This window comes from Geotrypetes seraphini, chromosome 12 (assembly GCF_902459505.1).
Source record: "Geotrypetes seraphini chromosome 12, aGeoSer1.1, whole genome shotgun sequence".
Classification (NCBI taxonomy): Eukaryota; Metazoa; Chordata; class Amphibia; order Gymnophiona; family Dermophiidae; genus Geotrypetes; species Geotrypetes seraphini.
Window position 1 is genome coordinate 80,449,358 of NC_047095.1, and position 16,590 is coordinate 80,465,947.

A 16,590-nucleotide genomic window follows, 5' to 3' on the forward strand; every position below is an offset into this window, starting at 1 on the left:
GGAACTTGGGTGTGATTGTATGTGATGATCTTAAGGTGGCCAAACAGGTTGAAACGGTGACGGTGAAAGCTAGAAGGGATGCTAGGTTGCATAGGGAGAGGTATGGCCAGTAGGAAAAAGGAGATATTGATGCCCCCTGTATAAGACTTTGGTGAGACCTCATTTAGAATATTGTGTACAAATTCTGGAGACTGCACTTCAAAAAGATAATAAAAAGGATGGAGTCGGTCCAGAGGAAGGTACTACAATGGTATGTGGTCTTCATGATAAGGCGAATGGGGACAGACTTAAAGATCTCAATCTGTATACTTTGGAGGAAAGACGGGAGAGGGGGAGATATGATAAAGACGTTGAAATAACTACGTAATGTAAATGCGCATGAGTCGAGTCCTCTTTCATCTGAAAGGAAGCTCTGAAATGAGAGGGCATAGGATGAAGTTAAGAGGTGATAGTCTCCGGAGTAATCTAAGGAAATACTTTTTTACAGGAAGGGTGGTAGATGTGTGGAACAGTCTCTCGGAAGAGGTGGTGGAGACAGAGACTGTGTCTGAATTCAAGAGGACCTGGGATAGGCACGTGGGACCTCTCGGAGAGAGAAAGAGATAATGGTTACTACAGATGGGCAGACTAGATGGGCCAGTTGGCCTTTATCTGCCATCGTGTTTCTATGTCTCATTCCTTTAATCATGTTTGTCACCCTTCTCTGTACTTTTTCTAATTCTGCTAAATATTTATTTTTTGAGATACGGTAATCAGAACTGCACACAGTATTCGAGGTACGACCGTACTATAGAGCAATTCAAGGGCATTATAACATTTTCATCTTTGTTTTCCATTTCTTTCCTGATAATTCCTGAGATTCTATTTGCTTTCTTAGCCACTGACAAACATTGAGCTGAGGGTTACAACATATCCTCAACAATGACACCTAGATCCTTTTCCTGGGAAGAATGACGTAGCTATAGTTTGGGTTCCTCTTTCCCACATGCATCACTTTGCACCTGCTCACATGAAAACGTCATCTGCATTTTGATGCCCAGTCTCACAAGGTACTCTTGCAATTTAACTCTTGAACAACTTTGGCTAAATTCTCAAACATGGCGTCTAACGTTAGGCACCTTTTTTGGAGGCGCCCAACTAGTTAGGCACCTATCTAAATTGAATAACAAGCTCAATTAAGCTTTTTAATCAGCACTTATTGAAATATAGGCGCCTATCATGAAAGAGTGATTCTTTAACAAGGTGCCTCCCTAAAAATTTAGGTGGCCTTCAAAAAATAGGCGCAAAGCATGTTAGGCGTGGCGTGGCTTCATGTTAAGCGTTTTGTTACAGAATTGCTACTCTTAAGCGTGCTTAGCGCTCGCATGGGCACCCGAAGTTTTTAGTTGTGCCTAGAGCTGGCCTATTTATTGGGCTCCTCCAAAATAGGTGCCGCTCAACGTGATTCACTAAACATCTCCCAATTTTACATGAATCGCGCTGAACGGTGCCCCACTTTTTGGCGCTTCTTATAGAATTTGCCCCTTTGTGTCATCAGCAAATTTAATTATCTCACTAGTTATTCTCATCCCTTAGATCATTTGTAAATATGTTAAAAAGCAGCGGTCCCAGCACAGACCCTGGGGAACCCCACTATTTACCCTTCTCCATTTAGAATATTGACCATTTAAATCTACTCTCTGTTTTCTGTTGCTTTTTTATTTTCTTCATTTGGGCTCTTTTCCCATTCTTGAGCATTTTGCGCATCTAGAAATGTGGGCTATTAGAATGAATAAGTATATATTTAATTACAGAATATCAAGTACCACAAAAGTCATGGCAGCCATTTGCAGTAAGAACAGGTGTAGAATATAAATCGCTCTTATACTGGCAAAGCACCGACTGATAATAAGACCCAGATATAGTAGAAATCAAACAAAAATACCGCTACTAGCAGACAATACACATCAGTATTGTTAGCCCGACACACTTGAAGGGCTATGGCCTCAGAATCGGAGCCTACGCACAGCAGTGAAAATCACAAACTGAGGATAATCCGCGTAGTAATACAGCTCCTGCTCCAATCATTGGCCGGTGTATAAATTTTTTTAAATAGTTTTCTAAAGCATTTCAATAGAGCTAAGACTAAACCCTGAACTTGAAAAAACTTTTTCAGGGATACTTTGTGTAAGTGCAAGCCAGGATTTGAAAAACATAGACCAAAAAAGACTTATTTTATTGCTGACTTGTCTTTAAAGAGAAATTCAGTCACTAGTGTTTGTTTACCGACGCGGCCAGTGTTTTGCGGGAATTTTAGACATCCGCTGCGTCAGGGCCACCAGGACATTCAAAATCAAGGCTCAATCACTTCACTCGGTCACAGGAGCAGGAGATGTATTACTACCCGGATTATCCTCAGTTTGTGATTTTCACTGCTGTGCGTAGGCTCCGATTCTGAGGCCATAGCCCTTCAAGTGTGTCGGGCTAACAATACTGATGTGTATTGTCTGCTAGTAGCGGTATTTTTGTTTGATTTCTACTATATTACTGTATACTGCTGGGGTGATTAGTTTTTGATAATAAGACCCAACATGGGGAAGTGTTTCAATTGATAACTGCCTGTTTCATGGGTCACACATGCTCTACAAATCAAAAACTGAACACAAAAAATAATCAGTATATGAAGAAATTAGTAATTACAAGTATGTCAGATATAAATGGAATTAACTATGACAACCAAAGAAAAGAGTAGGGGGTGTGAACAAGTATGCATGTATGTACGTATGAAAGCATACATATCCTCTATAATAAAACCCTAAGCGCGCATGCGCACTTAGGATTTTGTGTTTCCTGCCTCCGTGAGGTGGGCTTCCATGCCGAATTCAATTTTTGAACACGGAGGCAGGGAGAACATGGAAGCAGGGAGAACACGGAGGCAGGGAACACGCCGGCGACTCCCCCCTCCCACCCTCACTCACCAACTGCTGCTGCTTCGCCTCTGATCGCCGGATGTAACGAACCTCACAGGCCGCTCTGCACCTTGGTAGCATGTTCCCTCTGACGCACGGGATTGTGTCAGAGGGAACGTGCTACCGAGGTGCAGAGCGGCCTGCGAGGTTCGCTACAACCGGCTGCGATCCTCAGTAGGCTGCTTTAAAGAAGAGGAGCCACATGCTGGACAGGGGGAGCAGGGAAGAGGGACAGGGGGAGCAAGTAAGGAGTGCTTCTGGACAGGGGGGAGGTAAAAGGAAGGGAGAAGGGCTGCTGCTGGACAGGGGGAGCAGTCAAGGGGTGATGGTGGACAGGTGAGGAAAGAAAGACGGACAGAAAGCGGCCAAGGAGAGAGAAAGACAGAAAGCGGCCAAGGAGAGAGAGAGAAAAAGAAAGACAGACACACACATCTATTCTAGCACCCATTAATGTAACGGGCTTAAAGACTAGTAATACATATAATTTAATATTAAGAGAAACAATAAAAAATTAAATCATGATGATTACATGTTAGTTCTATAAAACAAATGAGACTCATATCATGATTCATTGAAGAAATCCCCTACCTTCCACCAACACTATGGAACCCCATACGATTATTCGCCATAGTCTGTGTATGTCTGCATAGTCTATGTTGCTTTTTTGTATGCCTGTAATATACACAATACACCTCTTTCTTCTCTTCATATTTCTCTAGCATGTATTTAAATACTACTTATATAGATACTATAATTAGATTGTGAGCCCACTGGGACAGAGAGGGAAATTTTTCTAATGATTGAATACTAATGTATTAGTATTGTAAACCATTTAATACTCACGTACAAGCAGCATGTCAAATATAATAAATCCAATCCAATTCATAATGGAACAGCCAAGGAAATATTTTGAGTATAAGCTTATAAACATGCATGTAACCTTAATATAAAATGAAAAAGATATATGCAGGAAAGGTGGTTCAATGTCAGTAAATCAAACAGAAAAGCACAATGTTTGTTTTATGATAAACAGAATACAGTATACCAATTGAAAGGGGGCAAACACTACTTTAGGGAACCAATGATAGTGACTAGGGCTCTTTAGAGTATCAGATGTGATTAGTCTGCACCGGAGACAATGAGGCTCATTTTTGTATCAAATTCATTTGTTTTGAGCTCTAACATAGCAGCAATTTTTAGCTAAACCACGTGTGTAAGTTTACTTACATTAAAAAAAAGTGCCACAAAGTGAGCATACCACGCAAATGAGTCAGATCTTTTTATCTGTTGGTGATTTTCTAATAAAAGAGTACTTTATATGCTACACTTTGTACAGAAACAAAGTGTTCTTGGTCCACCCCTACTTCTGTGTATTCTTTGACTTTGTTAGATAGGGGGGTTTCTCCTTCCTTTGGTTAGTCTTGTGAGCCATTTTCAGAAGGCAGGCACAAGGAGCAAGAGTGAATGGGCTTCGCAATTACCCCTACCAGGATCATCAGTGATACATCATAGGGGTGGAAGTTTGGGTCATCCGGGGAGGGGGAGAGAGGAGAGTTTATAGTCTTGTGAGCTGGGGGAGGTGATAGGAAGGAGGAAGGGGAGCTTTTTTCAGGGGCTAGGAGGAAGATTAGTGAGGACTTTGAGCTGACACAATAATTTGGTTACATGGGTCCCAGACAATAATCAGACACTGGACTGAATATCGGTTGGGACCTAAATAGGCTCCAGCACTACCTCCAACAACTCAGTGACTATCGGGAGGCATGATTCTAAGTCTGGTGAGTGGATCATCAGTTAATATTGTGGCTGGTGTCTCTTTAAATAAAACCAAAAATGTGGATACAAGATGTTCTGGAGATAATTTATTAAACACTGACATATTAAAACCATGAAAATTCAATTAAAAAAGTACAATGATAATAAAAATACTGTGATAAAAAATCCAACCGGACCCTAACCGGTCCGTGTTTCGGCAAACACGCTTCCTAGGGGCCCAATGGTTTGCAACCTCACATATAAAGAATTTGGCTGAAAACAGTCTATTTGTCTTTAAAACATGTGAGCAAAGAACACTGCAGACAAGCTGAAGTAGCAAAAAAATGCACTTCTTGGTGTCTCTTTAATCCACATATAAAATGCATATTTTTCTGCTCTTGCTAAGAGATTTCTGAGATGCTGCTACAAGACCCATATTTATTGCATTATTTTTGTTTTAGGGAGAGGTCCTTTCCTGATTATTTCCCAGCTTTGTAATACACATTTGGCCTTTTGCTATTAACTGTGCCTAAAGCAAGTGTGATGAAGTACGTGTTTATCCCAGAGAGATGCCTGGAATCTGTTGTAAACAAGCCTCTTTTTTTTTTTCTTCAACAACCTTTTATATTCTTGCATTTTTTCTGATTGGTTAGGAAGAAACCACTTGCCTCTTGGGAAGAAAATATAATCTCTATTGCAAGATCTTCGTTTGTTGGGGACTCTATCTTGGGTTGGTTCTTAAATAAAAAAAAGAAATTGAGAAGTAAGGAAAAAGAGTTTAGCTTTAATAAAATTACAAAGATCGCAGCAAGAGGAAGACAGACAAAATGTTCTGGAATAGTTAGGAGAAACTGGTCGAGGAGTCAGGAAAGCAAAGATACAAATGGAAGAAAAAATAGCTGGCACGGTAAAATGCGGAGACGAGACATTTTTTAGATATATTAGTGATAGGAAGAAGTATAAGTGGCATTGTGAGGACTCAAAGGTAAAGGGCAGAAATATGTAAAAGCTGATTGCTTAACAAATATTTCTGCTCTGTGTTCACACTGAAGCACTGGGAGTGGACTGCAGAAAACAAACACACATAGTAACTGTAGTAGATGACGGCAGATAAAGACCCGAATGGTCCATCTAGTCTGCCCAATCTAATTCAATATAATTTTTTTCTTATTCTTCTAGCTATTTCTGGGCAAGAATCCAAAGCTCTGCTTAGGTTGGCAACTACTGAAGTCTCCGTCAAAGCTCACTCCAGCCCATCTACACCCTCCCAGCCATTGAAGCCCTCCCCAGCCCTTCCTTCCACCAAAAGGCCATATACAGACACAGACTGTGCAAGGTCTGCCCCAGTACTGGCCTTAGTTCTTCAATATTTACTATTAGGGATGGAGGTGTGGTAAATCCTGATTGATTTTCAGAGACTTGTGTTTGTGAGGTGCTAACTAAACAAAAGGTCGACAAAGCAATGGAGCCGGGATGGTGTACATCAAAGAGTACTGAAGAAACTTAGGGAAGTTTCTGGTGGCTCCCTGGCTGCCCTTTTTAATGCTTCTCTAGAGTCAAAGGACCTGGAGAAGGGTGGATGTGGTTCCTCTCTACAAAAGTGGACGTAAGGAAGAAGTAGCGAACTACAAGCCACTATTCCCCTCTTTTACAAAGCCGTGCTAGCGGCTGCCACATGGCAAACAGTCCCGTAAGACCTTAAATCTCCATGGGCTTTGGTGCCATTACCGCAGCAGCCTGCACTAAACAGCTTTGTAAAAGATGCCATAAGTCTGACTTCTGTGGTAAGTAAATTAATGGAAACGCTTTTAAAATAAAGAATAGAGGTGTTTTTGGAATCTAGTGGATTACAGGACCTGAGGGCAAAATGGATTCAGTACAGGCAGGTCTTGTCAGGCAGAATCTGATCAATTGGATAGATGGAGTGTGCTAGATATGGTGTATTTAGATTTTAGCAAAGCCTTTGACAGTGTTTCTACATAGGCGTGTAATAAATTAGTAATGGACTGGATCAGGAACTGGTTAGTAAAAGTCAATAGAGATTAGTGGTCAATGGAGGGATTCTTGAGGAAAGGGATGATACCAAGTGGTGTGCCTCAAGGTTTTAGTTCTTCGGCCTGTTCTTTTTAACATTTTTTGTAAGTGATATTGCTAAGGGCTGCTGGATACAATTCTGCCTCTTTTGGATGATACCAAAATCTGCGGTATGAGTACACAACCCCTGCTGGTATGGATAAACTGAGAAAAGACCTAGCAAACTTGAAGAATGGTCTGAACATTTTGGCAGCCAGATTTAATGTAAGAAATGCCAGGTCATGCATTTGGGCTGGCAAAATCCAAGGGGAACAGTACAGTTTAGGGGTGAATGGTGAATAACTTTTTGTAATGAAGGAGGAGCGGGACTTGGGGTTGTGATGATCTTAAGGTGGTCAAACAAATTGAAAAGGCAACATGAAAGCTAGAAGGGTCCTAGGGTAGATAGGGAGAGGTATGCGCCAGTACGAAAAGAGATATTGATGCCCCTGTATAAGACTTTGGTGAGACTTCATTTATGACTATTGTGTTGCAATTCTGGAGGACCATACCCTTCAAAAATATAAACAAGGATTGAGTTGGTCCAGAAGAAGGCTACTAAAATGGTCAGTGGTCTTCTATCACAAGGCATATGGAGATAGATAAGATCTCACTACTATATATATTTTGAAGGAAAAAGGTGGGAGGAAGGGAAATTTGATATTAGAGATGTTTAAATATCTATGTTGTGTAACTGGTATGTGTTGAATCTCTTCATTTGAAAGGAAGCTCTGGAATGAGAAGGCATAGGATGAAGTTTAAGAGGTTATAGGCTGGAAAGTAATCTAAGGAAATACTCTTTTTTACAGCACGGGTGATAGATGCATGAATAGTTGTCTCCTGGCAGAGGTGGTCGAGGACAAACGAATGTGTCTGAACTTCAAGCAATCATGGGGACAGACTCCATGGGATATTTCAGGGAGAGAAGGAGATGGTGGATGCTGCGGAGGGCAGGACTAGATGGGCCATTTGGCCTTTATCTGCCATCATTCTTTCTATGTTTCCTAACATCTGTAGGTAATGCTGTTGAACATCTTACTGGGATTTTTTGCCGAAATCATATTTATGTAACAGCCCCATGTCTTGTGTGAGGCCTGCCCTGTGAAGTAAAGCTGGTGTCTATCCGTTGTCATTGCTTAGGATTCATTGCGAGCGGACAGAGAGCTAAGGAGCTCCGGTACTGTTCTCATTCATTTCTGCTGTGATCACCTTATAATTGTGCTGATTGTCATGTATGAAAACAGTTGTGTGCGCCTGAATTCTGACCCCTGGATGTATGTGCATGATATCCGGAATTCAATGCAGAGCCATATCTGGTCACTGGCATTGAATTTCACAGGTGTCCAGATCGCAGCTGCGGGTTATCACCTAAAAATAGGCCTGACTTTCTAAGCGGTCCAATTTATGCAGTTAACCTGGTGGTTAAGTGATGAATAGCGGCACTTAATAACAAGTGCCCGACTCTTTGCCCCCACTGAATGCCCCCAAATAGCCAGATTTCATGTTGGTGCTATCTGGTTTATTTTCAGCAGCACTAACTGGTTATGGACTGCCAAAATGAGCAATTAGCTCATGAACAGGTGACTGGGTAAGTGCCATTTTTGGCATTGAAATTGTTTGAATATCGACTCCATTATGTCTGTTCTGGGGGTGCTTGACAGTGATTATTTGTTTGCTCCTTGATAAGAGCCTTGCAAAGAACTCCTGAGCTATGGCCCTAAGACAATAAGAAGTTGCCTCCTATGCTCGGGTCAGACATAGGTCCATCATGCCCAGCAGTCTGCTCCCGTGGCGGCCCATCAGGTCCATGACCTGTAAGGTGATCCTTTGCCTAAAACCCTTCAAACCCCTTTATCCCTCTATCTATACCATTACATAATCCTATCTATACCTCTATCTGTATCCCTCAATCCCTGCATCCATCAGGAATTTATCCAATCCTTCTTTGAAACCCCGTAATGTACTCTGTCCTATCACAGCCTCTGGAAGCCCTGTCTAGCTTATCTGTGCCTCAACTGTGCCATCAACAGCTTATCGATCTTACCCCCTACTGCATTGTGTTTCTGAGTTACCCTTCATATGTATACTCTAATTTTTCATTTAGGTAAATATTTATTGTACTTGTCTCCTGGGGTGCTTAACTTCCAGTGTAGATTCTTTTAATAACCCCTTATGTTTACCTTCTGCCTCTAATTTAGACATATTATTAGTTAATTCCTGAGTTCTTGTTTTCTTTGTCTGGCACCCGTAGGGAATAAACTTGCCTCTATAGGCAACATTCAGAGCATCTCATAATACATCATCTCCCACCTGACAATTATCATTATCCTGCAGATAATATTCTGTATCTTCTGCTACTAATTGTTTAACACAGTCTGTGTCTTTTATTGCAGTGTTATTTATCTGCCACGTTCCCAAAATTTTTCCATAGCTGTCGTGCAGAGAAAATGCAAGTGAGAAGAACGTGTGATCTGAGCAAATAGACAAAATTATACAATCTTATATCCTATTATACAACTCAGGTGTGATAAGAAACTAATCAATGCATAAGTGTTAAACTCAACTGCACAATGTATAATTGCTTTCTGAAGGGTGTTTTACCCACCCTAGATCAACAAGCGAACAAGCCTCCATCAATTGACCTCATTTATATGGGTCCACTCCCCAATCTGAGAAACCATAATCTGTTTAGCACCTCTAAACAAACCATACTGAAATCCCCTCTAATGAATAAAGGCAGGCAAAAAGAAGCTGCCTCCAATAATCAAATGTAAATACATTACAAGGAGCTCATCTGTATTAAAATGAGCACGCCGATCGATGGCCCCAGGCAGTGCACAAAATGAAGCTCAATTTTTGATGCTCCAAAATCTCCAACAGGTCTGGTAGGTGCCAGCAGCGTTTTAAAAAAGTCATCTTTTTCTTTTTTTTAATGTGTACAGACGTGCGTGTGTTACACACGCACAATATCAGTCCCATTAAAAAAAAAGTCATGCTCCCTCCCCCTCTGAGAATAGCCACCCAGCCCCAATCCCTCCTGCCTCGCCCTCCCCGGCACCCTCCCCCCCCCCCATACACACACACTGCTATAAATTAAGGGGAAATTCTGTAAATGTCACCTAAACTTAGGAGCCAGTAGATGCCCTACTGAATTGTCGTAGCATTGAGTTGTCTGCGCGTAATTGTCCGCGCGCTTATGTCTTGTGCGCATTTGACTTGCCACCGGCGCAGTTAATTGAGAAATGCTATTTAAAAAGTAAAAAAAAAACATTAAAGTTCCACGCTTAACTAGTATCAACAATCCATTAAATACACGGTGAGTTTTGTGCATCTAAGCCTAATAATCTCCTTCCCTCCCACCCTCAGATCCAACATCTCTCTATTTTTCTTCCTTCCACCCCCAGGTCCATTATCTCTGTCTCTCCTGCAGTCTATTATCTCTCTTTTCTACTTCCCTCTCACTGTCTAACCCCTCTAACTGTCTAACTCCTCTCCCTTCCTCCCCTCCACCCCCAAAAGCAGTGATACAAACTTGTTGATGAGCAGCGCCAAGCTCTCCTTGTGGCGGCTGGAGCTCACCACCTTGGCCATAACTTCAACTGGTGGCCCCTCCAGTTCTTCTCATGGGTATACAGCTCACTCTCTTCTCCCTACCCACATCTGCTTCTCATCCCATCCCCTGCTGGTCTTCCTTGGTCCTTGGCAATGGCAGTGTTGCACATACATTGCTTGTGGCCTCCTCCAAAGCTTTGCTTCTGGCCCGTCCCACCTCCTCTGCATGGGCAGGATTAGTTAGAAGGAACGTCTCAAACCAGGCTGCAGGTAGGAAATGTGCAATGCTGCTGCTGCCATGGAGCAACAGAATACCGTCTTTAAGATAGACCCGTGTGGGAAGCTGGTGATGTTGAATTGTGCTTGGAGTGGGAAGATGCCGGATCATGCCAAGTACAGGGATTGAGAGTAGAAGAGATATTTGGAGAGAGGAGGTGCTGCAATATGATTTATTTTCAAATCATGATTAATCATTCATTAATCACAGAGTTAACTGTGATTAACTTGCAGCCCTAAATTTACAAAAGCTCTTTTCCATAGGTCAAACTGTTGTACCTGTAGGGAAAAAAAAGGGCATAAAAACATCACCATTCTGTTTAAAGGCTTGCTGACAAATTGAATGTGTGCTAATGAATGCTTATTCCTAATTAGAGGTAAATGAGCTGATAGTCTCTGATGATTTTTGCCTAAGGGGGCTCTAAATGTTGAACAGCGTACTGGACAAGTAGTACTCGTCCAGAAGAGAAAGAGACAATGATGCTGATCCCAGTAAAACAATCCGGGGATATTTACGGGAGAAAGAGTTGAACCAAGCTAATGGCAGGCCTGCTAGTCCCAGATTTTTTTTTTTTTTTTAACTAATGATCAGATTATTGTAGTTGACAGCAGTGAACACAGCAAATTAGGCTGAAGCGTACCAAGGCTGTCTGCCCATAGTCCATGCATAGCTGCATTTCATCAAGGCTCACTATAACAGTCTGAATGTGGCCTGAAGCCAGATTGAAATGAATCCAGGTTCCTTTGTAGTCAGCAAGAAATCTGAAAGCAGTACAAGTATAGCATTTTCAATAATCTGCCCCACAAATGGTGTATTTGAGATTGGGTCATAAGTACATAGGTAATTTGGGTCCAGGATAAGCTTCTCTATGGTGAATAGTGCACTTTTTGTGTACCGTGTACACCCTGCAAAAGGGGTGCCTTTTTTTCAAAAGAATATGCATTATTAATAACGCATGAAAATCATAAATCATTTGAAAATTGTTATCTTAAGGGTGAATGTGTTCAGAAATATACATACATCCTCTATAATAAAACCCTTACCCGTGCATGCGCTGTTGAAACGGCGTGATCCCTGCCGCTGTGATTTGTGGTTCCGTGCCATGTTCCATTTGCAGCATGTGGCAGCTTGAGGCGCGTGCGGCGGTGAGAGCAACGGCATGATGGTATCCTTCGAGGAGAGAAGGAAAAGGGGCTGCTTTAGTGGGAGGGGTGTGCTGGGGGGCAGGCAGCAATTTTGGTTTGCTCGGGGGCCAGAGAGAGATAGGCAGGGGGCCAGGGAGAGAGACAGACAGAAAAAAGTGGAAGGGGATAGGGAAAAGGGGCTACTTTGGGGGGCAGGCAGCAATCTTGATTTGCTCGGGGGGCCAGAGGGAGATAGGCAGGGGGCCAGGGAGAGACACAGACAGAAAGAATGACAGACAGGGGGCCAGAGAGACAGACAGACAGACAGCGGTCAAGGAGCAAGAAAGAAAGAAAGGCAGACAGCGGCTGAGACAGAGAGATAGAAAGAAAGACACCACAGACACATCTATTCTAGTACCTGTTAATGTAACGGGCTTAAAAACTAGTTATTTTTTTAAAATCATGTTTAATGAGGTCAACCAGAGTAATACAGGGCATACAACGAATACAAAGGCAAACAAAAGCGGCTGTGAACAATGCAAAACAATACAATCATCATCACCAGCAGAAAACACAGTAGTAATGATTGAGAAACCCCCCTCCTCCCCTTATGCGTGGTAATAACAATAACAACAAAAAGTTTTATAAATTGTCTCACATCAGGGATTACACCCCATGTCTCTAAATAAAAGACAAAAATTCAGGTTGTGGTAGGAAGTACTTATATAGATTATAATTTTATATATATACCCCGTTGCTGGGCATAAAGTCTTGACTTTCTAGCTTTATAGTGAACTATAATGTATGGATCTCTTATTTTTCCTTTAGACCAATGATGCCTTAGGAGCCACCTGGAACTGGCTATACTTCATTCCTCTTATCATTATCGGATCCTTCTTTGTCCTTAATCTCGTCCTGGGAGTGCTTTCCGGGTAAGTGAAGTTCAGACAAATGTTTAATATGTTTATTGGTTCGTGATCTTTATTCATTCAATTACATATTATTTTCAAATGGCAAAATGAAAACCAGCTTATACTTATTCTTGCCAGGCCAACTTGATTCTCCTTAGTATCTTGATAGTTTCTCTGTCTTAACTATGGGGCTCATTTTCAAAGGAGAAAAACCCTCCCAAAAATGGCATAAGGTGGCTTTTGGACGTTTTTCTCGCCAAACTCTTCCAATTCACTCTTTTTGAAACTCATTTTCTAGAAGGATTTCTAGGCTGTTCATCTGTAATGCATCTAAATTTCAAGGGAGTGTGCTATAGGTATGGTCTGGGCGTGAGTAGAGCAGGTTATGATTTGGATGCTTTTGTGCAATAATTGAACATTGTAGAAAACATCCAGGGCAAAACTTGGTTGTTGACGATAGACCTTTTTCAATAATGAATAAGTGCCAAAAGGTGGCCAAACTGACTAGATCAGTGGTTCCCAACCCTGTCCTGGAGGACCCCAGGGTCAATCGGGTTTTCAGGCTAGCCCTAATGAATATGTATGACAGAGATTTTCATATGATGGAAGTGACAGGCATGCAAATCTGCTCCATGCATATTCATTAGGGCTAGCCTGAAAACCCGATTGACCCTGGGGTCCTCCAGGACAGGGTTGGGAACCACTGGATAGATGACAACTGCAGGCATGAAAGCATGGCCCCCTTACTCCCTTAATGGTTACTGGCCCCTTCCACCTTCCAATGGTGTGAATGGAACAGTAGATACCAGCCTGTATGACAGCTTCAGATGTTATTTATTTATTTTAAAAATTTATCAACCACCTATTCCTAGGCGGCATTACAAAAGTAACATACACAAAATGAAACAGACAAAACTTATACAGACATCTTAAATTACAAATGATTAGTTACATCTTTTAAAAAAACATGTAATTTAATAGATCCTCATCGTAAAATTAATTCTAAAACCAGCATTAAACAACACATTTTTTTATTGAAAAGCTTCTAGAAATAAATCAGTTTTAAGTATTTTTTTTAAACTTCTGAATATCAGATAGCGCCCTTAGCGGTCCAGTTAGTTTGTTCCACAGTGTTATCCCATGATGAAAATGGCAGAAGTTCTTGTATTCTCATAATGCATTTTTGAGAAGTCTATCAATGCCAATCGTATCACATCTTCAGATCGCAAAGTTCTGAGCGGTCGGTAGATTGTCATAGTTTGTGATAGATACCAAGGAAGCCTATTGGTAAATGACTTTGAACACCAAAGTTAGAATTTTGAAAATGATACATAATCGCACAGGTAACCAGTCAATTTCTTCAACCAAGGTGACTGTTATGGCTAGTCTTATTAGAGTAGCAAGCAAGCAGGTCTCTGAAGTAGCCAGGTGGTCAGTGCAGTGGACTACAGAGAAGGTGGCCCAGGATCATGTCCTGCTCTAACTAGTATACTTGTGGTGGAAAATGTGAGCCCACTAAAACCCATCTAAAATCTATTGTACTGACCAATAAGTGATACCTGTGGACATAAGGGCTATTGGGGGAGGTATACAGTTGGGTACAGTAGGTTGTGGGTGAGTTTTGGAGGACTTAGAATACAATATAAAGGGGTTATGGTGAGATTAGTACCTGGAACCTTTTATATGAAGTTCACTGCAGTGCTTCCTAGGTCGTCCCACTGCTCTGGGCCAATCTGCTAAGCATGCTGGTCCTTCCTATGTCCCAACGGCTGTTTTATGTGTGTTTTTTCATTTGGACTTTTTTTTTTAAAACATAGTTCAAAAAGATGGACACACTGAAAACAAACACTTCTAGGAAATAGCCATTTTTGAGAAAAAAAAGAAAAAAAGATTGATGCTTTCAAGTTTGAAAATGGCCACTTTCTCTATTGGATTTTTAGACGTTACCCCAAACATCCAAAATCAGATTTAGATGTCATATTGAAAATGATCCTCCAAGTCAACTTGGTTCAATTACAGTTTGATTCAAATCATTGCATTGTCCCAGACTCAATGTACTCTTACAAGTCAAAAGGTATTTTCATTCCTGGCTCTGTATGTGTACATTTTAATGATATCTGAGCATTTTTAAAGAGAGGTTCTGAATAGAGGATCTTAGTGTAGAGTTAAAGATCTCTGGGAAGGAATGTTTGCTATGTATTTTCTGTTTTGGGGAAAGTTATGACTTATGTTTATTATTTGATAACACAATATTTTTTTCATTAGGAGGGATTCATAATTCTGACATTGTTTTGTTCTGCTCTTTCAAAATTTTGCATTCTAGAACTGTAATGTGCTTTTAAATTTAAACCTTGGAGAGGTAGTGGAGTGAGGGGTGATTGTGGACTTCATAAATCAGAGGAATGTTCTGAATACTAGGAAATATGATTTACATATTAAGAACATAAGAATAGCCATACTGGATCAGACCAGTAGTCCTTCTAGACCAGTATCCTTTTCAACAGTGGCTCATCCAGGTCACAAATACATGAGAACCCCCCCCCCCAAAAAAATAGTAGCAACATTCCTTACTACCAATCCCAGAACAAGCATTGGCTTCTCCCATATCTATCTCAATAGCATACTTTGATGATTCATCATTTAGAATCTTGGAGCAGAACGAGACTTAGGGGTGATCGTCAGTGAGGACATGAAGGCTGCCAATCAAGTGGAGCAAGCTTCATCCAAGGCAAGACAAATCATAGGTTGCATACGCAGGGGTTTCGTCAGCCATCAGCCGGAAGTCATTATGCCTTTGTATAGATCCATGGTAAGGCCCCACCTGGAATACTGTGTGCAATTTTGGAGGCTGCATTATCACAAGGATGTGCTGAGAGTGGAGTCGGTTCAGAGAATGGCCACCCGGATGGTCTCGGAACTCAAGGATCTCCCGTACGAAGAACGGCTAGACAAATTACAGCTATACTCGCTTGAGGAGCGCAGAGAGAGGGGGGACATGATCGAGATGTTCAAGTATCTCATGGGCCGCATCGAGGCGGATGAAGATATCTTCTTTTTCAAGGGTCCCACGGCAACAAGAGGGCATCCGTGGAAAATTAGGGGCGGGAAACTACGAGGTGATACCAGGAAATTCTTTTTCACTGAAAGGGTGGTTGATCACTGGAATAGTCTTCCACTGCAGGTGATTGAGGCCAGCAGCGTGCCTGATTTTAAGTTCAAATGGGATCGACACATGGGATCTATTCACAGGGCAAAGGTAGGGGAGGGTCATTAGGGTGGGCAGACTAGAAGGGCCATGGCCCTTATCTGCCGTCTATTTCTATGTTTCTAAGTCAACTTGATTGCTGTAATATTGCCTATTTATCAATTTCCCAGAAGAATATGCAGCGATTACAGCTGGTGCAAAATGTGGCAGTCAGGCTGATTTTTGGGTTGAAGAAATTTGATCATGTAACGCCTTCCTACCGATTTCTGCTTTGGTTGCTGATGGAGGCGTGAAGTTTAAGTTTGGATGTTTTTGCTTTAAGGTACTATTTGGTTTAGCCCCTAAATACATAACTGATCTTTTCTCTTTCTCAACCAATAGACATCAGAAAAGCTCACACATGAATTATGTTTCTCCACTGGTTAGAGGATGTAAATTTAAAAATCATCATCAACATCTTCTCTCATATCAGGCAGCATTATGGGGTAAAGATCTAGAACAATTACTTATGCTTACTAATACTTATGGGGAATTTAGGAGACACCCAAAAACATATCTGTTCCTGAAGTACTTAGCTGATTTGTACAATCTTATTCCACAATAACTGATCTCTAGAGTTGTTAATCACTAGTTTTTACTTTGTTAGTTTTACTTAATTTGTAGCATTTTTAATCATTGTAAACCACCTAGAACTTCACGGTCCTGCGGTATATAAACTTATTATTATTAAATCTTTTAAAACCCA

The 16,590-nt window shown here is 41.3% G+C and overlaps 1 protein-coding gene across 1 annotated transcript in view; it reads left to right on the forward strand.

The window, feature by feature from the left end:
• CACNA1E (calcium voltage-gated channel subunit alpha1 E) overlaps positions 1-16,590 on the forward strand; it is a 791,083-nt gene that overhangs the window by 395,557 nt on the left and 378,936 nt on the right. The window contains exon 7 of the mRNA XM_033915447.1: positions 12,558-12,661. Coding sequence (XP_033771338.1) covers positions 12,558-12,661 — 104 coding nt within the window. The remainder of the gene's footprint in view (positions 1-12,557; positions 12,662-16,590) is intronic.